The sequence below is a fragment of the Ammodytes marinus genome (genome assembly GCF_949987685.1).
Source record: "Ammodytes marinus genome assembly, chromosome: 17".
Lineage (NCBI taxonomy): Eukaryota > Metazoa > Chordata > Actinopteri > Uranoscopiformes > Ammodytidae > Ammodytes > Ammodytes marinus.
Genome location: NC_137221.1, coordinates 11,884,108 through 11,908,466, shown reverse-complemented (window position 1 = coordinate 11,908,466; position 24,359 = coordinate 11,884,108). Strand labels below are relative to the sequence as shown.

Here is a 24,359-nt window from a genome sequence, read left to right as displayed (position 1 = left end):
GGTCAAGAAATATACACTGAACCATATTCAGCGGAATTTCACTGCTCTCTGCAGCGGGCAAAGTCCTTACAAGGCTCATGCTGTTTCGGCTCCTTGTACACATTGCCGAGGATGTTTTACCTGAAACACAATGTGGTTTTAGAAAGCAGAGAAGTACCATTGACATGCTCTTTGTAGCAAGGCAGGTGCAAGAAAAGTGTCGAGAACACCACAAACCACTTTATATGGTCTTTGTCGACTTAGCAAAGGCCTTTGATACAGTCAACAGGCCACTTCTCTGGAGCATCCTGGAGAAATGTGGCTGTCCTCCGACCTTCCTTGCAGTTTTAACAGCCCTCCACGATGGGGCTATGGCACGCGTCATCAGTGGAGGTGGGAAATCTGACCCCTTCACAGTAGGTTCGGGTGTCAGGCAGGGCTGTGTTATTGCCCCCATACTCTTCAACCTAGCCGGTGTTATGTAGACTTCCGCCCATTTGCTCTTGCCGGATGCCGGGATCCCCATCAAATATCGCCTCAATGGTAATTTATTCAACCTCAGACGCCTCCAAGCAAAAACCAAAGTGACAAAAGAAATCATCCGTGATCTGCAGTATGCAGATGATGCTGCCTATGTCAGCTGTTCATCTGAACACCTGCAGCACACCCTAAACACCCTAGCCGACACATACAATCGTGCCGGTCTTATTATCAATACATCCAAAACTGAGGTTTTAATAATGCGGGATCCTCCTCAAGACCCCGTCACATTCCATATAAACAACCAACAACTCAAGACCGTCCCACACTTTCCATATCTAGGCTCCATAATCACAGACACTGGTGACATTACCAACGAAGTCCACAGAAGAATCAGCCTAGCATCTGCCTCCTTTGGAAGACTGACCAAGATGACTGTTTACAAAGCAATATGCTTATCTATACTTACAGTATCTCACAAAAGTGAGTACACCCCTCACATTTCTTCAAATATTTCATTATATCTTTTCATGGGACAACACTGAATAAATGACACTTTGATACAATGTAAAGTAGCGTGTTTACAGCTTATATAACAGTGTAAATTTACTGTCCCCTCAAAATAACTCGACACACAGCCATTAATGTCTAAACTGCCGGTTACAAAAGTGAGTACACCCCTGAGTTAAAATGTCCAAATTGGGCCCAAAGTGTCAATATTTTGTGTGGCCACCATTATTTTCCAGCACTACCTTAACCCTCATGGGCATGGAGTTCACCAGAGCTTCACAGGTTGCCACTGGAATCCTCTTCCACTCATTCATGACAACATCATGGAGCTGGTGGATACTGGAGACCTTGCGCTCCTCCATCTCCTGTTTTAAGAAGCCCCAAAAATGCTCAATAGGGTTTAGGTCTGGGGACATGCTTGGCCAGTCCATAACCTTTACCCTCAGCTTCTTTAGCAAGCCAGTGGTCGTTCGGAGGGGTGTTTGGGGTCATTATCATGTTGCAGTACTGCCCTGCGGCTCAGTTTATGAAGGGAGGGGATCATGTTCTGCTTCAGTATGTCACAGTACATGTTAGCATTCAATGAACTGTAGTTCCCCACTGCTGGCAGCACTCATGCAGCCCCAGACCATGACACTCCAACCACCATGCTTGACTATAGGCAATACACACTTGTCTTTGTACTCCTCACCTGGTTGCCACCACACACACTTGACACCATCTGAACCAAATAAGTTTATCTTGGTCTCATCAGACCACAGGACATGGTTGCAGTGATCCATGTCCGTAGTCTGCTTGTCTTCAGCAAACTGTTTGTGGGCTTTCTTTTGCATCATCTTTAGAATAGGCTTCCTTCTGGGACGACAGCCATGCAGACCAGTATGATGCAGAGTGTGGCATATGGTCTGAGCATTGACAGGTTGACCCCCAACCCCTTCAAGACCTGCAGCAATGCTGGCAGTATTCATACGTCTATTTTCCAAAGCCAACCTCTTGGTATGACGCTGAAAACGTGCACTCAACCTTCTTAAACTGGGCCACAGGGCAGTATTGCAACATGATAATGACCCTAAACACACCTCCAAGACGACCAATGCCTTGCTAAAGAAGCTCAGGGTAAAGGTTATGGACTGGCCAAGCATGTCTCCAGCCATAAACCCTATTGAGCATCTTTGGGGCTTCTTAAAACGGGAGATGGAGGAGCGCAAGGTCTCTAATATCGACCAACTCTGTGATGTCGTCATGAATGGGTGGAAGAGGATTCCAGTGGGAACCTGTGAAGCTCTGGTGAACTCCATGCCCAAGAGGGTTAAGGTAGTGCTGGAAAATAATGGTGGCCACACAAAGTATTGACACTTTGGGCCCAATTTGGACATTTTTTCTTAGGGTGTACTCACTTTTGTTGCCTTCAGTTTAGACATTAATGGCTGTGTGTCGAGTTATTTTGAGGCGACAGTAAATTTACACTGTTATACAAGCTGTATACTGACTACTTTACATTATATCAAAGTGTCATTTCTTCAGTGTTGTCCCATGGAAAGATATAATGAAATATTTGAAGAAATGTGAGGGGTGTACTCACTTTTGTGAGATACTGTATGTATGGCTGTGAGGCGTGGGTTCCATATAGGAAACATCTCTGTAAACTGGAATCATTCCATACAGGCTGCCTTCAGCGAATACTGGGACTGAAGTGGTGGCACAGGATCCCAAAAACTGAACTTTATGAACGCGCTAACATCGAGCCCCTGGAAGTCTTGCTTTTCCAAAAACAGCTGCGCTGGGCAGGACATGTAATCCACATGCCACAGGATAGGCTACCCCGAAAGGTCCTATACGGAGAGATCCCAGACAGCAGTAGGTCAGCAGGAGGTCAGCGCAAGAGATACAAAGATCACTTGAAAACTTCTCTTAAGTTGTGTGGCATCCAACCACTAGTGCTGGAGACATTGGCCTCTGACCGACATCAATGGAGTGTATCCTGTCACAAAGGCTCTGTAACCTACGCAACTCAATTAAAAAACAAAGCAGCTGCAAAGCGGGTACTACGTCATCAACCACCCGCTATGCAAGGGGAATTCTGCTGCGATGTATGCAACCGAATTTGCGGATCACGAATAGGACTGCACAGCCACAGACGAACCCATCAGAAGTAGCCAAGAGCCATGGACTTTTTGATTCTTCATCCTCAAGGGCATAAATGTGACGTCATCGTCGAAATCGACGGACAACTTAAGAAGGTCAAGAAATATACACTGAACCATATTTTATTCAAAAGTCCTTGAGTCTAATGTAGGCTTAATGCTGTACTTTCAGACCCAAAGCAAAATCTATTCTCTTTCATTATTTATTTGCAAAAGCTACAGCTACAACTGTTACCCATGGGGAAGGACCTAGATCAATGAACTCACTTATTTTAGCCCATTCTTGCTTGTTATGTTCACCTCAATACATATACCATCTGACTGCTGTAAGACTGGAAGTGAGGAACAGTGGAGCGTTCTCTAAGGAGGTGGTTCTAGCAGACAAGCATGGCACACTTTGACTGAACAAATCTGCTCCAAATGCAGACATTATGCATCTTATTTTAAGAGTTCAGCAGCTATATCCCTTGGACATAATGTAAGAGTGGCATTTCCTAAGATATCAAACAAAGAAATATAGCTGCAACAATATAATTATCCTCATGCCAAAGGTCCTTTTGATATAGCAACAGCAAAAAAACAAAAAGGAAAAAAAGGAATCTACAAGGGAAGCCAGTGTTGGTGAAATGCCAGCTCAGAAACAATATAAAAGATGATAAAGGGGTAGTTCATAGATTTATGAGCTCACATGAACCCCCTGAGGCCTGCACAGTCTCCATATTCAGTTTGAATAATGAGGCATAATCCAAACTAAATAAATTACTTTGGGGGTTATTTATTTACACAAAAACAAAACTAAAATGGTATGTTTGACGTGTGGTAAACGCTCTTTTCCTTTGCTGTAATTATCTAGAACATTTCAAGATATGTGTTTTTGATCAGGAGCAGGTTTGAAACATTATGAAAGTTATATCAAAAGGTGCCATGCAGTCGACAATATCCAATATGTCAACCCCCCCAAGGGATAAACTGTCTCACCACTCCAGTTGAATAATGTTTCCGTACCAATGGTTGACTGGTGTTTCTTTTGTACCGGCTGACTTATTTGGTTGCCATAGCATTGGCTGACTGATCATGCCGTCAGTTGTTCATTAAAGAGCCAATCACAGCCCTGCAGACACAGAAACTCATGAATACGTAATGGGGAGAGATGATGGAGGGACTTGATTGGTAGCTTCTGCCGCAGGGAAGGAAACAGATCATACCTAACACACACATAGACTGCAACATACACACATGCGCGCACACACACACACAGATGTACAAAGTACACACTTGATAGATTCAAAAATCACAAACAGCCCAATTTCATATGCAAAGACAAACGCATCCTGATAGTTTCATCATCATAAAATGGACACACATACCGAAGCATTTTGTCACATATACAGAGCAGAAGACACACTAGCCGTGATGAGACTATGTTCGGACACACAAACCAAATACAATTATTATGTACTGTATGTCCACAACAGCCCATGCAGACACATACACATACACATACACGCACACACACACACACACACACATATGCAAGGACCCAGATATGCTTTAATACACACATAGAGTCACAAACACACACCAACACAATCTGCAAACACACACGTTCACAGCCAGGTGTTGAGGGTTGGGTTTTAGTGCAGAGTTCCATGCAGCAAAGTCTGTGGTCAGCATATCTAATCAAAGTAACCCTCAGCATTGGCTACACCGCATCCACACTGTAGACGAGCTGAACCCAGCGCCATGAATAACGAGTAAACAATGGTAAATTATGGGAGAAGGGAAGCTAGTGTGCTATTCATCTACAAGGAGCATTGTGTCTTTTATCTTATCGTTCAATGATAAAACTAAGGGTTTACAGAGTGTACACAGCCTTCAAGTATGTGTGTCTGCCTGCAATGCATTGCAATTATTGCAGCACACAGTGTCTGAGCAACGAAACAGTATCCCACACGCAAAAAAGCACAATACAAACACTATACCTATCGGGAGAGTTATGCAAAAATCTTGGCTCAGGATGTGATCCACGTTCATCCGCATTTCTCATATTGGCCACAAAGGGGCAGACAGGCTAACTGTATATGACATGAATTAATTTAGCAGGAAACATTTAAACGCATTCAAGACTAGAGTTAGGCTGCTAAAAAGCATTGCATCGTGTCTATTTTCCTGTGCATGGTTTTCCTTTTGTAAAATGTAGTCACAGGTTAGGGTCGGGGTTAATATCCTACCCACATAATCACAAGGTAAGTGTGACATTTCCATTATGCGGACGCCAGTGGAAAAAAAGCTTTAGTAAACATGTCAAAGTTTGGATGATGAAAGGGTCTATTGATTTAGAGATGCCAGCTCAAATTCTAAACAGGGTGACAACCGAAGGTCAGCGAGAGCACTCAGTCCAACCACTCCCTCCGTTCTTTTCATAGGGAAAGTAGTTCCATCATTGTCAATCTTCCTGGATGAGTTGAATGTTTTAACCAAACAAATCAACCTGGATCATTTACCCCAACCTCCGACCTTTTCCCTGCTCAAAGAATGGCAGTCCATCATGTCTTACCACACCAATATGGGCTGATAACAGAAATTTAAAAAAATAATAAAAAAGTTATATATTAATTGGGCCATTCTGAATAACCAGTTATTTGCAATAGTACACCCCTCATTTACAATTGTGGAATCTGTCAGAAAGATCTGCAAAACATACGTTGAATACATGATGATAGACATTGAGTGAGTTGAGTGACACTACCGACTCGTAAACCGCTGTTCCAATAAGTAGTTGATTCTTAATAGATTTCGGGGGGCCTTATCACTCAAAAGCTTAAATATAATGTACAGTATAACTTTCAGTGGTGATAGGTGTACTGAAATATAGCATACTATATGTGGGAGTGAAATTGTAATGGAAGGTTGTTTGGAAGCCTGCCATTTTTTTAGCTGATTGGAATCTGCCATTCTGAAAACCTTGAAAATGCACCTGGTAGCCTAGTGGGATTTCTCCTGGATTTATGTTCAATTATAATGTGGTAAAATAAGAAATATGCCATTATATGCTGCAAAAGATTTCCAGAGCACTATTCTGCCTCTCAGTAAGTGCTGAATCAGGAGAGGTGCAGACATGCAAGCCAGTCAACACCAGTAAACTATGAGAAAGTGTTTTTCAAGCATCATACAAATGGATATAGCAGTGTTTCCCCCAGCACTTATGGCTATGGGGGCCGACCATTGACTACCGACCAAAAAAAAGAAAAAAAATATTTAATTTTTGAATTTTTAGTGCTGCAAAATTAAGGTACTAGTAACTGGAAAGCGCGATGTGTGCTTTTGCATGGTCATAACTGCACAAAAGGCAGCAATTTGCGGTAAATACATGTGCATATGTGTCTCAAAGCGTTTCTCTAACTGCTCTGTGTATGTGTGTGTGTGTGTGTCTGCGGCTCTGCGCACGCGACTACGGCATGCACGCGGGAAAGTAAGCGAGCAGGAGCAAGCCGACATTGAACTGGTGGTGAAAATAAACGCAGCGCTGTTCTATGGGGATATTAAGGATTCAGGTACAGGGACGTTGAAAAGAAATAAGGGCTGTGCAACGCTAGGACAGTTCAAGATTTCACATCACCGTGGCAACACAGCCTATCTATCGGTGTAGGCCTACAAGATTTATGTACCACCAAAAGTTTTGCCTCCTTTACACCTGTGAAGCGACCACCTCGACTAAAACATTTCCTGGGGGAAAACACTGTATAGCTACTCATTTTTAGTTAAAATCAATGATGTCAACTTAAAACATACAATTTATATATATGAGGTCTTCTTGTACCCTTTTCAATTGTTCTGGGTTTGTGTGAATTGTGAAAAGGCTGAATGACCTTTACATTGACACAGAGTTAGAGGAGTGTTAAGTCATGAAAGAGGAGGCAATCATTCACCTAGCAGGGTACAATACGAAGATGTAACCTTTATAATATAACATGTTTGATATTTGATTTTATCTGAAAGCATTGTTGAAATTATGCATTAAAACAGCCTCTCATGTTTGCGAGAGGATATTGCAGTAATGATGCAGTAACTGAAGTATCCTCAGATGACCCTGTGTAGGCTATTACTGTCTGAATCCTCTCTGCCATATTTAACTCATGCCCCTCCTCCCTCTTTGCTGTACATACTGAACCCACCTTTTTTCTTTTAAGTGGATTTTGTGTTTACAGATTTAGACAATGGGGATTCTAGTGAGGTTGAGTTCATTGTGTGCCTTTGATCACCGAGCAAGTTCCATACATTTGTATAAGGATTGATATTGAGAAAAGAAAATTGATACTGTGATGATCAGGGAGTTATGAAAACATAACAATGAATAGCCCGTGGTACATTTCCCTCAGTGATTCCAGTTGGCAGTCATAACACAACATAATCAGATTCATTGGCTCTAGGCATTAATTGATATGTAAGTTCAGTATGAAAATGGAAGCAATAGCATCGCCAGAGGACAAATCGACCCCTCAACGCATTGTTGTTCTGTTACTTTTTGACTAAAATAAATAAGAAACTTATCATAATTATAATATAATGTTATTTATTGTTTTTACAAAGAGGCTGATACATAATTGAATCATTGGTAATAATTAATGCAAATGCCTTTTTAAATCAGCTTTAAGTCATTATAATACTGTTAGCCAAGCACTGCCCCGTGAGTTACTATTTTATTATTTACAGTTTCAATTTAGCTTTGGTGTTTTTTTTGTGTGTGTGTGTGTGTGTGTGTGTGTGTGTGTGTGTGTGTGTGTGTGTGTGTGTGTGTGTGTGTGTGTGTGTGTGTGTGTGTGTGTGTGTGTTGGGAAGGTGATAGCAAAATTATAAAAGGCTCCAAACTCAGTCAGCCTGATGAGGAGCAGTTGCCTCAGTGACTGTAGCTAACCGGTGGTAGGATAGCTGAGTGAATGTGTGACTCACTGGCTGACTGATAGAATCTGTGACTCACTAGTCTGCTCCCTGTATAGGCTTTCCCCCCAGTTGTTGTTATAAATAATAATGCAGTGAGAACGATTTATTTATTTTTTAAATGGCAAAAAAATGTGTCCCTGAAAAATCATAAAAGTTTACGTATTTAGAGAGTAAATTCACTGTAAAATTGTGTACTCATGTATTATTGCTTTAGCCTCTGAGTTTGTTTGGCAAACATGAAACACTGGGGAGAGCTATTCATGCTCTTTTTTTTTAATGCAAGACGACATTCCCACTCTCCAGCTCCAGCCTAGAGGTGTATTTTCTGGGCGTGAGACCATAGTGTAAACACATCCGGAAACATCTGCACGCTGGCTTGTACTTCCACTAGTCACTACATATGACAATGTAACAGCTGGGTTCCAGTGCTTCAGCTGAGGAGACTTTGAACATCACTCAGTCTATTACCGAACACAGTTTTTCCCAACCGGTTCACAGATTCAACCCCTGCAATATTTAGTCACTGTAACTAGCACCAGTCCATTATCTAAAACAGTATCCATGGAAGATACATGCATTATACAAATGTTATGCCAAAGAGGATCCAATATGATTTGTTGTTTTCACTGTAAATGACTTCAGGTCTCCAACAGTAATTAAAATAATGAAGCTTTTAGCGTATGTTCCAGGAGGAAGACAATTATCCTTCCAATTTTATTATCACATTAGGGATCCACCTCAGCTATTATCCAGTGATTTTTACTGTGGATTGTTTGAAGGCTTTCCTGTCAACACATGCTCATCCTGGCTGAAGGATATTGTAATTATGTTACCTGTTTTTTCTATCATTGCTATGTCCCTTGGCCAAAAACGCATCAACCAACCAACACAAATGCCAAAGCTATCATCTATGCCTACCTAGCGGGATGTAAGAATGGCTGCTATTTGTAAGATTTTACCTCTTTTAAATGGATCTAATTGAGCAATTTGTTTATGTGTGGCGTCCTTCTTTAAATACTGTTGAAGCTGACCGTTGTCTGAGAACAGAAAAGGACACTGGACATAGTGGTAAGTCCATCAAATCTGCATAAGATGAATGTTTTAGAAAAGCAACGTCCCAGGATGAGACACCACACTTTAATAGCTCTAGTCGTTCCAAAGCGAACCATGTTGTCAGTCCAAGGATGGTTCAATGAACTTACTACAGTTCCCAGGGTGACAGACTACAACAAGTCTGATTGCATCATGGCATGCAAAGGCACAGTAGTCAAACTCTATATAGCATGTTCCAAGACACATACATGTACACTTGTTCAGAATGCTGACATAGCTGAATTATTACTGAGATTCAATTAAACATGCTAATGGAAACTGAACGGGTGTGCTCAGACGTGAATGACACAGTAAAGAGCAGAGATATAACATGTGACGCGTTAACTAAACTCATTTCTAAAATTATAGAAATTTCTTGAAATTGCAACATCAAAGGTGCTACAAGGTACTTTTAAATATTTCTGATGCAGTCTATGTTTTCCTTAGATGATCATAAATTAAATGTAACAGCAAATGAGACCATCAATGCAAAGCATGTTATTTTTATATAGTTTTTCTTAATGCCTTTGTCATTGGTACGCTCATTTTATGCTCATGTCATTTTATGCATTATTGATAGTACAGAGAGACAGAGGTGAAATGGGGCAGAGAGGGGAGTGACATGCAGAGAACGACCGCGGGCGGGAATCGAACCCGGGTCTGCTGCTGGGCCCGGGCCGGGGGGGACGCCCTACCAACTGAGCTAAAGGCCAGCACCTTTAATAAAAACATGGGGCTGTAATTAGTTTTAATTAACTCAAGTTTACTTGTTATACTTATTAAAATATGATATAAATACTAATTAAAGGGATATATATTTGATTATTTCAATAAATATCAAAAAGGCAGCCTGAGATGTTTACTTACTATGTCCTAAGGAGTGCTATTTGAATTCAAATTTAGGCTTATCAACATATAGCCTATGGCATGATGCTTTAAAAGCTTGCCCCGGTTAATCATTTTGTAGCATCCAATAAAACATTCAAATGGACAATTAACTCAGTAAATTTGTTTGTCCAAGCAGAGGAGCTGCAGGCTGTGCGTTACTAAACACACTAATGCACCAACAGGCTTTTCCCTGTATCCAAGAACAGACAAACACACACACACACACACACACACACACACACACACACACACACACTTTTTCTACTCAAGTAGTCCACAACGGCCATTTATGACAGCAGGACATTAAAAACTTCTAATGTTAATGCCTACATATTTTGCCAAACCTCAGTGCCAAATGGCTTGTCCCCATACACCCCCACTACTCTCTCTCTCTCTCTCTCTCTCTCTCTCTCTCTCTCTCTCTCTCTGTCTCTTTGGCCATTTCCTCTATTTCTCAGTCGTTTTCTGTTTTATTTTCTGGGGGTTTTGTTCCTCTGCTGCTCTGAAAACTTGGATAAATCATTCAGAAATGATATTTAATTCAGATCTTCTTCATTTGGGCAGCAGTAGGGGAAGGCGAGCTGAACTGCTGACCTATAACACACAACCACCCAGACACACACACACACACAGTCGCGCTCACGCTCACACACACACACACACACACACACACACACACACACACACACACACACACACACACACACACACACACACACACACACACACACACACACACACACACACACAGTCAGCCCAACTAGCTGGCAGCACCTGGAGCCAAACACATCCCTCTGAGGTCTCATAGCAGCGTCTTACAAACTACACTTACCCTGCCAAATCATATCTGCTCTTATATCTCTGATTCTCTGAGAAATAAATGTGGATCTTTATATTTATTTATTTATTTGATTCAGTGTTTTCCACTAAACTAAACTAAACTAACACTGCCTCAGGCCTCTGCCATTATAATTTATTCTACTGGAGAGAAGTAGGGTTTAGTAGACCAGAACAACATATGGCTTGCGGGGTAGCATTCCAGTCAAAATAAAAATAAAAAACCAAATGTGGAAAAGTGGAATTGTTTATAATAAAAGTGCAGCTGATCCTAATGCTAATTAGGGAAAGTAAATCTGACGCGGTAAAGTTTAATAATTGTAGTTAAACAGAGCACAAAAAAGTACACTGGGCACAAAAATGGTACAATTCTTTTTTCTTTTCTTTTTTTTAAGATACTTTTTGGCATGTTTATGCTTTATTGATAGTGCAGAGAGACAGAGGTGAAATGGGGAAGAGAGGGGAGTGACATGCAGAGCACGACCGCGGGCGGGAATCGAAGCCGGGTCTGCTGCTGGGCCTGGCCCGGGGGGGGACGCCCTACCAAATGAGCTAAGGGCGCCCCAAAAATTGTACAATTCTAAATATTTGACCTTTAAAGATGTACGATTCACAAAATAATTAGATACACTCTTCAGCTAATACATTTCTTAACTCGCTGAAATCAATAGACGTTGAAATTAAACTATATTCAATTGAACACTTGCTCTGTGATATTATTATTATTTCAAATCAACAACAACACATATTTCATATGCTTGTGGGTCCACCTATAACACCTCAACATTCACACCATTAGCTATAACTTCTTCTGCCTCCATACTTTAGGTCTTCTGCTGCTGCGTGAGAACCAACGAGGTAATGGAGATGACTGACAGCTGACAGGAGGGATCTAATCAATCACAAGCTTGTTGAGAACTCCACCAATTAATCACCTAACCTCTCACATTGGCACCCCTCATTAACGTGTTGATTAACCTTTTAAACTAATTGAAATCAATTAGGATCAATTATACCAATTAAAAAGCAAATCTCAGGGGGCAGTGGTCAGATTGTCCGTCAATCAATCAAAGTCTTAAGAGAGCCAGAAGGGAGGGTTGATAAGAGGAAGAGATAGGGGGGGAAAGGAAGATGAAAGGAGGGAGAGAGGGGAACAAATTAAAGGAGGGTCAAGTTGAAGGATGAGGGAGAGGAAAAGTAGGGTGAGATTTGAATAATGACTTGAACTTTCTAAGATTTCTAAGAGCTTCTTTCTGAACTGAGCAAGGTGCACATGAACACTAAGGATATTTCATATAAAGTAGATGGTTGACAGTACAATACAAAGAGAACCACACAGACATCTTTCCATAGGGGTGGTTCTTTAAAAATCCAACCCAAGCTAACATTTACTGTGAGGTGTCCTCTGGGGTCATATTCAACCCTAATAAGCTCGTCATACCAGCAGATTGTGATAATATGCAGAGTTAATTGTATTAAATCCCCACTGAATTAATGGCAGTTTCATTTAATGAATTGGCTCAATTTACAACAGTCCTGCAAGAACCACATGTGACTGATACAGTTACAAGTTACGGGGTCATAAATAAACCTTTTTATCAAAACAACTTATTGAATGTTTGTAATTTCAGTGAGCACTAAACACCCTTTTAAGAGGAAAACATGCAGGATGCATATACATATATAGAGCCATGTAATTCCATTAAAGATAATGGCCGCGTTTCCCAGATTCGTTAAGAGCCTCTTTGGGCTAAGTACTTCTTTGGAGCGCTCTTAAGAACGCTGTGAAAGAAGAATGCGTTTCCCAGATTCGTTCTTAGCGAAAGTAGCTCTTTCACTAAGATGGAACTGTAAGACGGAGCTGACCCACTCTTTCAACCTTCTTAGCGACCAAATCGTCAGTGATCATGCCGCATCAGGGAAATTTATTTCCTCCACTTTTCGAAATAATAAAACAATGCTCAATGCGGACCACTGGCGCAAGAAACATAGACTAATAGTAGAGAAAAAAAATGTTTTAATGAATTAGACGTTTACATTTTCCACACACATATGAGTTTATAGTACTACTACACATTAGGGGTGTAACGGTACACTAAAGTCACGGTTCGGTACGTACCTCGGTTTTGAAGTCACGGTACGGTACAGTACGGTACGGTTCATAGTTAACGGAGAATGAACAGCTTTAGCTGTCAGTAACTAGCTGACAGTAACATATATTTATTTTGAATTGTTTTAGTTTTACAGTCTCTAGTGTTTTCTCTCTGATGATGGCGTTTCCTCAGCGCAGTTTCCTTCCTGTTTTTAATGAATTTCTTATTTTGGGGTATGGATGGGTGGGAGGGGGAATGTGTTTGCATGTATGTATATCTCTGGGTGGGGGGTGTGGGGGGGGGAGTTGTATTAAGCACTTTGTGTTACATTTGATTCTATGAAAAGTGCTATATAAATAAAGTTTGATTGATTGATATAAATAAAATGCATAACAAATATAAAAATTCTGCTGCAATTCTCCAATAAATAAAATACTTATTAAATACTAGTGAATGTGCAGCATAAACTAAAATTGCAATGAAAAAATATAGTGTTAATGCTCAGCAGGCTCTGTAAGCTGGTGTAAACAAAGGGTATGTCTTCTTTAAGGGTCTTTTTGAAAAAAATAAAATATTGCTGCAGCTCTCTTAAACTCTAAAGTGCTCTTATAAATATAAAAATTATCAAATAAAAGTGCTACTGCAGCATTAATTAAATGACAGCTTGTTTATTCAGTATAAAAAAGAAAATAATGTCTGGGTTTTGCCCAGCTCGTCTTTCTTCACAGTAATGGTGAGAGTAGCCAAACACCTGATGGTGCCTTTTCAAATGCGTACATGTTCGACGTGTTGCCTCCTACATAAGCGATCGCGGTGAAACAATAACCTGTGTGCCGACATTGTTCGACACGTCTATCACTGTTTTCATGATTCACCTGGAATCCGAAATTATCCCTCAAACGGGATTTGAATGACAGGGGGACGCCTGCAAGCTCCGGTTTCCTGTTGTCTTTCGCCATGCAATTCGCTCTCTGTTCGAAAGCACTGTATAACATTTTGATTTGCACTACTCATAGACTGTAAAAGAGGGGGGGAACGCTGCTACTACAACTGCTAATAGTGATGCAAACGGAACACTAGAGCGGAGAGGTGTGTATCTCCTGCTCTGACCGCAGCTGGGAGGGACTGCTGCGTGAGGACTCGGCCGCCTGTCAGTGCTGTGGGACCGGGGGGAGTGGCCGTTGAGCACCCGCTAGCCGCTGCTCGTTTAGAAGTGTTAAGAGCGATACATGCTTTAGCGACAGCACAGGGTCTCCAAAAGTCACCAATAACACCAGAAAAAGTAGCTAGATTGGTCGCTGGTGGCTTTTAAAAAAAAAGAGTCGCCAGAGCGGTCTGAAAAGTCGCTGAATATAGCGGCTAAGTTGCTAACACTGCCTGACCCTCATGCTCACCATGGAGATAATAGACTCTCAATCGCTGCTACTGCGCACGTGCGAGCCAAGCCGCAGGCTAAATGGTCCGGGGGGAACTCCGACCACAAGTTTTAAGTTCCACACCGCAAAACAAGCCTGTACATTCGCCATATATTAACGCTATGTACTCCACATACGGACCGCGGTCCACCTCTGTAACACCAAATACGTGCCTGTACCGTCACGGTACGGTACAAATACGTGTACCGTTACACCCCTACTACACATACAAAAAAAACATCAACAACCCTGTGGCATTTCACAGATATTAAATAAACAGATTTAATTGAACTCAGCTGAACCTCATTCAGAGCGGCTCCACCTGCTAAAGGCGTTGCCAAAGTCCGCGCGTGTGAGAAACCATGGCTGCAATACAACACCTTCTTGCTGCGAACCAACAGCCTCGCCGTGCGCGAAGCCAGACGGTTTACATAAATGCATAACTGCGTCGGCACTGCTCCCCACTGGACGTGCTATCAGACCGGGCCGTCCAGGCAAAGTACCGGCTGCCCCGTGCGGAGATCCAACGGCTGATCACTCTGGTGTCTCCACACATCCAGAGCAACCCGCTGCAATTTTGCCTTCAGCCCGGTCCAACAACCCGCAGCCCCTACCTCTTCACCACCAGTCACCAAGCACTAAACCATAAACCCACAACCACCACACATCACCCATATCAACTCTCAGGCCTGAAGGCTGAAATAAATAAACAGAACCAGCAGATGTAGGCTACATGTAACGTCCTGCACACTATGATTATTGCTGCAGTGTCCGGGTGCTTTACCTGAAAGTCTGGCACTGGAATGCTGTTGAAAGTGCGCACAATACGCACACGTCATTAACCTACGCTTAGATACATTACCAATTGCCTTGTACTTTTTGTTGCTAGGTTTGACACCCTCATTTGATCCACACAATACATGGTTGAAAAGAAACCAAAATAGTTTATTGAAACCATATGGGGGAGGGGTTACTCCGCGCTGTCTTTACTGGGCGTCTGCATCACCTGCAACCGAAGGGAGATTGATTAGTGAAACCTTCTCACTCTTCCTTTTTGTTTGGTTCTGGAACTCCTGCCACTTCTTCCTCACAGCACGCCAGTCACGCAGGCCACATGGGCTGGAGGGGGACATCTTTTCAGCTATGGCCTGCCTAACACGGTTCTTCACCGTGATGTTCTTTTTGCCCCTTGTTCCCCCGAAAAAAACTCCCCGGTGCTGCCAGACCTCGTCCACGAAGACGCCCATCTCCTCCGCGGTAAACGACGGTGCCCGCTTGTTTCTTTTGCTGCCGCTTTCTTCCATTCTCACATCACGTGTGTGCCTATATCCACAGGGTATATATGCGCTAATGGGCTTGATTACTACTTTGATACACTTGTTGCCACACACACAAGTTATTTGGTCCCAAAGAACGATATAATCTGGGAAACGCGGCCAATGCTAGTTCCTATAAATCTAAAGGCAATGATAATTATTTTTTATAAATAGTCAGTTTCTGAAATGATGACATTGCATGTAGGAAAACCATAACTTAACTGTCTGAAGAAAGATGAATAGAAATCATTAATCCGTGAATATGAAAAATTAAAAAAGAGAGTGAAATAAAAAAGATTTGAGTCAATGAAAGAACATTTCGAAAAAATTAAATGTATAAAGATGGCAAGGAGAGGGGGAGGAAAGTAGATAGAGAAATAGTGTCACTGAGTTGTGGGTATGCTAATGTGATTTCCGCTGAAAGACTATACAAACAGGGGCCCAGTAGTCTGGACAGCACGTGACAAAATCAATAGTTCCCAAGAGGTGGGCATATCGGGTGGGTGCACACCTTATTTCTCTTGCCTGAGTGTGGTTGGCCTTTTGGGGACTTACTGTGAACTTGAAAGTGCGAAATGAGAGGCAAGAGGCACAGTGGGGAGTGTGTCAGTAATAATCAAGTGGCACGGTGCAATTTTGGTGTCAAGCATGACCATGATTTATTCCTGTGCTGCCCGCCCACACAGACCAGGTCAATGACGCACGGAGGAAGGCCCCACACTGTACAGTGACCATGACTTCGGTTTACAAGCATGGAACTTTACAACAAGAAAACACATAACTAAGACATATTCCCAAAATTTGGATTTGGACACACACCCCTCGCCTTGAAAATACCAAACGTAGCTTAATGCAATCTGTGTATCTTGTGATGTCGAATGGACTTTCACACCATGCACTAGTGACACCTTACAAGCAAACAAGCCTAAGTTACATGTTTAAAAACAAGAGATGATCTCGTACTAAAATAAAATGGGGGAGACTATTAAAAACAGGTAAAGTGTCAAATGTAAACCCTAACTGTTCTAGCCTTTCTGTGCAGTTGTTCCACACATACTCAGCTCTCACCATCGCTTTTGAGGGACATGGGACGGTACCAAGTGAATTTCCTAATGTCTTCCACCAGTAACGGCTGGTGTCAAATAAATCTTGCCAAGAGCAGTTGCCCAAGAGAAAAAGAAAAGAGTGAAAGAGAGAGAAAGAAAGATATAGGAGGAAGATGGAGACAGTGAGAGAAACTGAGTCGAGAGAAGATACAGGAAGATTGGAGTCTACAGGCGTAGTTAAAGAGAGTTAGAGGCAAGAGGATGGGGAAAAGGTGTCACTCGGAAAAGGAAAAAAAAGCAGCTCAGAAAAACAAACAGGCAAAAAAGAAAAGAAAATGGCAAAGAAGCAGAAAAAAATGTAACTTTGAAAATTAACAAACACAAAGACATCTGTAGACACTGGACATGTAGAGTCCTGCTTAGCATTAATGAACTGTCTTTATACATAAGTGTGCCAGTACCTGTGTATACTTTAAGATGCCTGTCTCTGTTGTTGATCTTATTACATCTTACCTTGATAATGTGCACTGAAACCACGGTAACGGTGGTTGTTGTCAGTCACAAAATGCAGTCGTAGCCAGTTCTTGTTGCTAATGATTGGAGAGGGGACATTACTGCCCGACAACCTGGAACAGAGAAGGCAAGAAGATTGGTGAGAAAAAAAATAACAACATAAAAAAACACATCCTAACACACATAGACATGTCCCCCCCCCCCAACTAATCCTAACATAGGCCCTCGAGGATCAGGCAGAATGAACGAGTAACACGCAGCACACTGTGGTGGGGTATTAAACTTGTAGGCCGCTGAAGTCAGCGTTTGCGGTTTAGTTTATAAGTTGCCATGCAGTGGAAGATAGCAATGTTGTGAGCTAGTTGATATCTAGGATGAGTATGAAGAGAAAAGAAAGCCAAATTCAAATGGCTGCTATTAGCGTAGGTGTGTGTGTGTTGCGTGTGTGTGTGTGTGTGTGTGTGTGTGTGTGTTCAGTTGTCTAGACTTAAGTTATAGTGTTTATGTCTTTTGTGCTTGTGACGGAATTACACAGGAATTCACTGCCTTGTATGTGCCACTGGGGAATATGCTGCGTGCTCAAAGGGACCTCTATCGCTCTTAATGAAGAAGGAAACAGTATTTCCCATTCATCATTCTGGCCAATATTGTCAGATCACTCCAGTTGGTTAGGAGGTTTGACCCTGTTGTTTCTGTTGTTATCGACCACATTATAGTGATTATTATTATTATTATTTCAAAATAGTTTGTCTACTTTTATTTCCTTCAGTTGAATTACATAGGCTGGTATAAGTTAGTACGACAGGGTTCCAAAGAGCTACTGCGCTGTCAGTGTGCTACAGTATATACAAAATGTAACAATATTAGAATTTTTTTCCAATAAAGCAGGCCCCATGAACCGAGGCTTTGATGGTTAACAGCAGTGGTAGATAGGAGCCAATTTGCAAAACCTTTCATCAAGTGTGGAGGATGAAATCCCTTAATTGCATGAGAAGATGAACAAGGCTCTTATGGTTGGCAAAGTGAAGAGTGGCAAGGGGTCACTGTTGGCAGCTTCAGAGGAAGTGACTGCGTTCCAGTTGACTCTTGAATAAAACACACTTGTTCCTGTATAACTTCAAGTGTATGCAGCTTCAATACAATCTCCGCTGGCAATAATCCCCTCAGTCCTTCTCTGATGTATGGAGCTTTCATACTGTACCAACAACCAGCAGGTGCTGTCTCTTTCCCATCACATCTGCATGGTTCTCTTTTTTTTTGTTTTTGTCGTAATATCACCTTGGCTGTTACATTTGAGACACAGGTACATACATTAACAGTGCCGAGTATGAAGTGGACTGCCCTCTCATGTTGCTTGTCTCCTCAGGACTGTTAACCTTCGCTATCAGTTATTTTCAACACCAAGCGGAACACAAATGCATGCTCACACACAAAACATGGATAGCGTACACACTACTATCCAATGCCGTGCCCTCTAGTAACATCGGTTTAAAGTGGGGCACAAGACTGCTGAGAAAGTGTTTTAGAATGTGTAACTTTGGGTGTGTGTGTGTGTGTGTGTGTGTGTGTGTGTGTGTGTGTGTGTGTGTGAGTGAGTGTGAAACATAGGGAGGGTCACCTTGTGCCCTAGATCAGTAGCCTTCTCTGATGTCTGCTATTTGTCACAAACACACAATGAGGTTTCACAGGCCCAGACAAGGCAAAGTGCCTGATGTACATAGTAAATACAGTACACACACAACAATACACTAACACAACTGTAAATGTAAGTGAACATCATTAATAAAAAAGAAATGTCCTTACTAAGCACCTGCATCATGAGATTTCTTTTCACGTTCATAAATGACCTGCTCCAAGATCTTCACTCTAGTAATACTGGGAAAAGTAAGACTGTAAAAGCAGAATATACACGTAATGTGTTGGGATTGGGTCATTCAAATTGCTCGGTAAAGACCATTCATTTTGGTAGCTGAATGGACAGCTAAGAAGAATCCACATACTGTACATAAGGACAGACGGTAGAGATTGTCCATATCTGCATTTGTTTGCCTTATTTAAAGAGATGACTGGAAATGAGGAAGAGACAGAATTGCAGGTCGGACTTAAACCATGGACATTACAGTTTATAGCCCAAGTCTTTACCCCTAAGCTCTTGGGGCGCCCCCTATTTGTTCTACAAATAAATAATGCATTACTTAGATTATATATTAAGATAAAGTCACAACCTTGTAGATCGTATTCAGGCAGTCTACTGAAATTGTATTCAAACTGAATAAACAATAGCAAATGGATGCTGACTTAGTCTATTCACAGGGGCAGAGACAGGTCATTGTGTGACTCTTCTGATGAATAACCACAAAGGATTCAGTGTTGGAAATGAGAGGAAACAATTATAATATAAAAAAAATATATATTAAAAAGACAAAGTCATGTTTTGTTATTGTACTTAAATGTTGTAAATTATTTGATGTTTCATATGTTGTGCACAGCAGTTGTGTCCAACACGCCTATAGGAGAATGCCTTAAACTTCTTAACATCTTAAACAAACAGGGGTAATAAAAAAAGGTGTTGCCCTGCCTGTCTAATTAGAAATTGAGAAATATTTGATTAAATATATAATATGTATCCTTAATATGAGTATCCTGACTACAATATGGACCTTCTCTAGAGTTCCGTTTTTAGGTCAACCTATGTGTTCTCCTCTCTCTCTCTCTCTCTCTCTCTCTCTCTCTCTCTCTCTCTCTCTCCTCAACAAAACCCAGCCATTCTACCTTTCGGTCTCTCTTTACTTCTCTCCTGCCCCCCTTGCATTTCCCCCTCTCCATTTCTCAGCTCTCCCCTTCATATGTGCACTCTCTCAGACACATATTATTCATGCTTTACAGCTCTTAACTCTAGCTTTCTACTATGAAACCATGACTTGGAGTGCGTCATTAAGGGTAGAGTGTGTGTATATTCAATCTGTTCCAATATTAAAACACGAGTTAAATCATAAATCTGTACAGTGAGCATGAATATGGGATTATCAAATATTAAATTGCCAGTTTCCTGAAGCATTTTACAACTCAGAGCTTCAGGATGAAGGTATACTTCATATGCTCTTGAAGCAGGAGCCCTAAGGTTTAAGAAACAAGATGGCCACATAAAGAGTCACCAATCTGAATGGCCACAGCAGCTGGGTTCTTGGCCTTAATTTACACAGAGGACGATGATACATAGAGAAGACCAAGTGTACTTGGCAACTACTTACATGGATAATTAAAGCTTAAAACTGCGCTTGCAACAGAAAGCCTATTACGTGTAAAAGAAAAAAAATCTTCTGAATTGCTGAGAAGCTAGCTGATTCTTTTCCCTGTGTGGACAATTTGTAATGTATTATTAAATCATTCATCTATGCTGATGGGTTCTGTCAGTGACTTGTAAGAGTTCTCCCAAAGTATCTGCCATAGAAGCACTTCAGAGCTGCCCGGAGGTATGATGACAGATCATCTTCAGATGGACTCCAATGATTGTTTTTCGTTAATACCTTGGTCTGAGAGGGTGTCCTACTCTGTGAGTTGACAGTGACCATAGGCTTTAAGCACATAGGTTGAAGCCATATTTGCTGTTAAGGCTTTTAAAATTGTACAATTTATGAAGCTTAGGAAAAACAGTAAATTGTTTGACTATATATTCTTCAAGAAACATAAAAAAATATGAAAGACAAGGACTTTTAATTGTCACTTGGTTGGATTGAACCGTTGAGGAGTTGACTACATGAACATGATTTTGCAACATATTCAAGGAAAAACAGACTTGTCATTCATAAAAAATAAAAAAATATATAATGAGACCGATTCTCTGAGCGAACAATGGAAATTACTTGCCCTGGTTATAGTTACATCTTGCACAACCCTATTGCATGAAGCACAGTAGATCCTAATGCAGCAGTCATAATGAGTGCTCACAGGAAGCCTGATAGGAAATGTCCAGGGAAGACACAATACAACAACTGTTCTGTCCATATCAATCTGAGTTAGTTCTGAAAATCATCAATCCATGTGATCATTGTGAAAACGCATGGAAGCCTCCTGACTATGGGAGACCATTTGTGTGTGTGTGTGTGTGTGTGTGTGTGTGTGTGTGTGTGTGTGTGTGTGTGTGTGTGTGTGTGTGTGTGTGTGCATGCGTGCGTGTGTGCGTGCGTGCGTGTGTGCATGCGTGTGTGTGTGTGTGCCTGTGTGTTTGTTTCTGCAGGAGAGAGACAGTACAAAGTGGAGAGTTGCCAGAGGGAGCAAAAGAACGTAATTGATTAAATACACTAGACCAAAGGTGCATCTCTCCCTCTCTCCATCTCTCTGTCTACCATCCTCCCATCCATCCTCTGTGGCCTCTCCTCCTTTGCCTCCTCCTTGGAAATACAAACAAGCTAATCCACCGGTAGTATGGCAAAGAGAGAGACAGTGAGACGGAGGAAATAAAGAAGCATGGGGTCGGAAGGAGCGCAGAAGGAGGTGAAGATCGATGGAGGCATGGTGGGACATGGAGGGAGAGTGCAGGGGAAGCGGGGAGGGGTTAGGCAAGAGGCACAAAGGCTGACAGAAGGTACATTGTCTCCTTTGGTAACATGTTAATTATTTATTTCAGCACTTAAGCGGAATTTAATCACAAATCACAAAAGCACTACTAGAGTGCAGATCTTAGCGCAGGTCATTTATGAGTAAAAGGTCATTCTCTGCCATGTGAAGCAAATCACAGGAATCTATTATGATCAAATCAAGATCTTCAAAAAATCATGTATTTACTGTGACTGTACATGTTTAATGAATACAAAGCAAATGGTAATGGAAGAATTTGCATAGCACTTTTTTTTTTCTTTTTTTTTACAAAAGCACTTTACATAGTCTGTCTCATTCACCCATTCACACACCGATGGAAGCAGCATGCAGCGTGCAAGCTATCCACTGTGAGCAATTTGGGGCTGCAGTGTCTTGCCCAGGAACACTTTGACAATCAGTGGTTGACTGGTCTATCTGCTTCACAGCCGCCCCAAGGAAAAGAAGGATTTCAATATATTTCAGTCCTTTTAAATTATGACTCTGTTTTTAATTTATTTATTTTTTATTTATATTTAGACAGTACCGCATGATTTGACAAAGACATAATTTTTCAACAAATTTTATTTATTTTTTTGTATGAGAGCTTAATGATGTAGGTTCTGTCTACTGTCAGGTCATCCATGTTGTCATGCACAATCTGCATGATACACAGAGTGCAATATGCAGATTGTGATAGCTTCCCCTCACACATTTACCAACGTCAAAATAGTCTGCACTCACAGCTCAATTGTAACAATCCACTCACTTTGTTTTAGAGCGGTGTACCGATTTAGTCGAGTTACCTGATATACGGTTTCCTGTTATAGAAGGAGCTGGAGCTCCAAAACTTTCCTTTTTTCATAGCACTATACAGTTGTGAAATCTATTTTAGATGAACAATACTTTTCATAATTTAAGTTTTATTTCACCTATACTCTTTGGTGCAAAATGCAAATTACTCATCAAGGATTCTGTGCAGCCCCGCTCTTATGGGAGCCGCTGCATTGATCACTGTGGATGTTCTCCTCCAGGAGTTTAATCTTATAAGTGACATCTTGCACAGAAAAGACAGATGGACATGTGCCACTGCCAACACAATATCTGACTTGAGAGATTAAAATGTGAGGAGGTTAAGCATGTGTGTGTAAGAGAGCTACACTGGCCAATGCTAACTTTTGTGTGTGCATTCATGTTTGTCAGTGTCTGCGTGTATGTCCATGTGTGCGGTTATACATAAGACAGTTGGGGAATGCTGCTTAATCAGGCAATCTGTCTTAATAGCCTCCTCTAATGAAGACAGGAGCGAACGTCCACACATACCCCTGCAAACACGCACAAGTACATGCAGAGAGAGAGAGGGGAAAAATCATACACCTGCATGCTCAGGAAATGAACACGGACCCACACACACACTGCAGGAGTGTTTGGCTGAATGTAGTCTCGGTGGAGACATCATCAATCAGTATATAGAGACGGAGAAGTCCTGTGTGTGTGTTGTGTGTGTGTGTGTGTGTGTGTGTGTGTGTGTGTGTGTGTGTGTGTGTGTGTGTGTGTGTGTGTGTGTGTGCGTGTGCGTGTGCGTGTGTGCCTGTCTGTGTGTATGTTGTTGTTCAGATACATTGTGTATGTATGGGTTTTTAGTGTGTTGTTTATATTTATGTTTGTGTGTGTGCCTGTATGTGTGTGTGTGTATGTGTGTTTGTGCTTGCGTGAGCGTGCCTACTGTGTCACTCTCCATCAATCTCAAGTGGGCAGAGAGTAATCAGTGTTCACAACACACAGGACCCTGCTCTGTCTCTCCCTCCCCTCCCTTTATCTCATCCAAATGTCTCTCCTCCTCCTCCTCCTCCTCCTCGCTCGCCTCCCCATAGAGCACTGAGGTGTTTTTTTCTTTCTTTTTTTTTTTAAACCGGCTTGTTCGCACGGACACCTGAGGGGCAAAACAAAGCATGGGTGGGTGGCAGCGGACCATATTGGGAAAAAAAATATATCACTCTGACATTGATCGACTGTGAAGTTCTCTGGGTGTTGTTAACCTTAGAGAACCATTACAATAACAAACTCACTTGTTCACGACGTACACTTCTGTGGCTTTCATTTTTTAGATTAGGGCCCTCGATACCCAACAGAAGGGAATTTATTTATTTTTTGCCGCGATTCCTGTGCGACAATTTGGGAAAATATATTTGGTTCACCCTTGGTTTTCAGAGTTTGATGTGGCGGAACATGACATGTGGCGGAACATAACATGGCCTACACAGAGTCCTAACATCAACCCCATCAAACACCTCTCGGATGATGTGGAATGCTAAAAGTAGAGCTAGGCCTAATCTGCTAACATCAGCGTTAACCTCACTAATGTTCTTGGTGCACAGCCCTACAGTCAGGTTCCACACGCTTGTGGAAAGCCTGAAATTAGAATAGAAAGATGAGAGGATTAACGCTTGGGTGTCCACATACTTTTGGCCATGTACTACTGTATACGTTCAAAGTTCATCCGAATAAACCAACAGAAATCTTCATAGTA

General features: G+C 41.6%; 1 protein-coding gene across 1 annotated transcript in view; it reads right to left on the bottom strand.

Annotated features, from left to right (window-relative positions):
• The window catches only part of csmd3b (CUB and Sushi multiple domains 3b), a gene marked incomplete at both ends in the record, with an annotated part of 320,381 nt that overhangs the window by 117,198 nt on the left and 178,824 nt on the right, over positions 1-24,359 (bottom strand). The window contains one exon of the mRNA XM_080046015.1: positions 17,255-17,367. Coding sequence (XP_079902141.1) covers positions 17,255-17,367 — 113 coding nt within the window. The remainder of the gene's footprint in view (positions 1-17,254; positions 17,368-24,359) is intronic.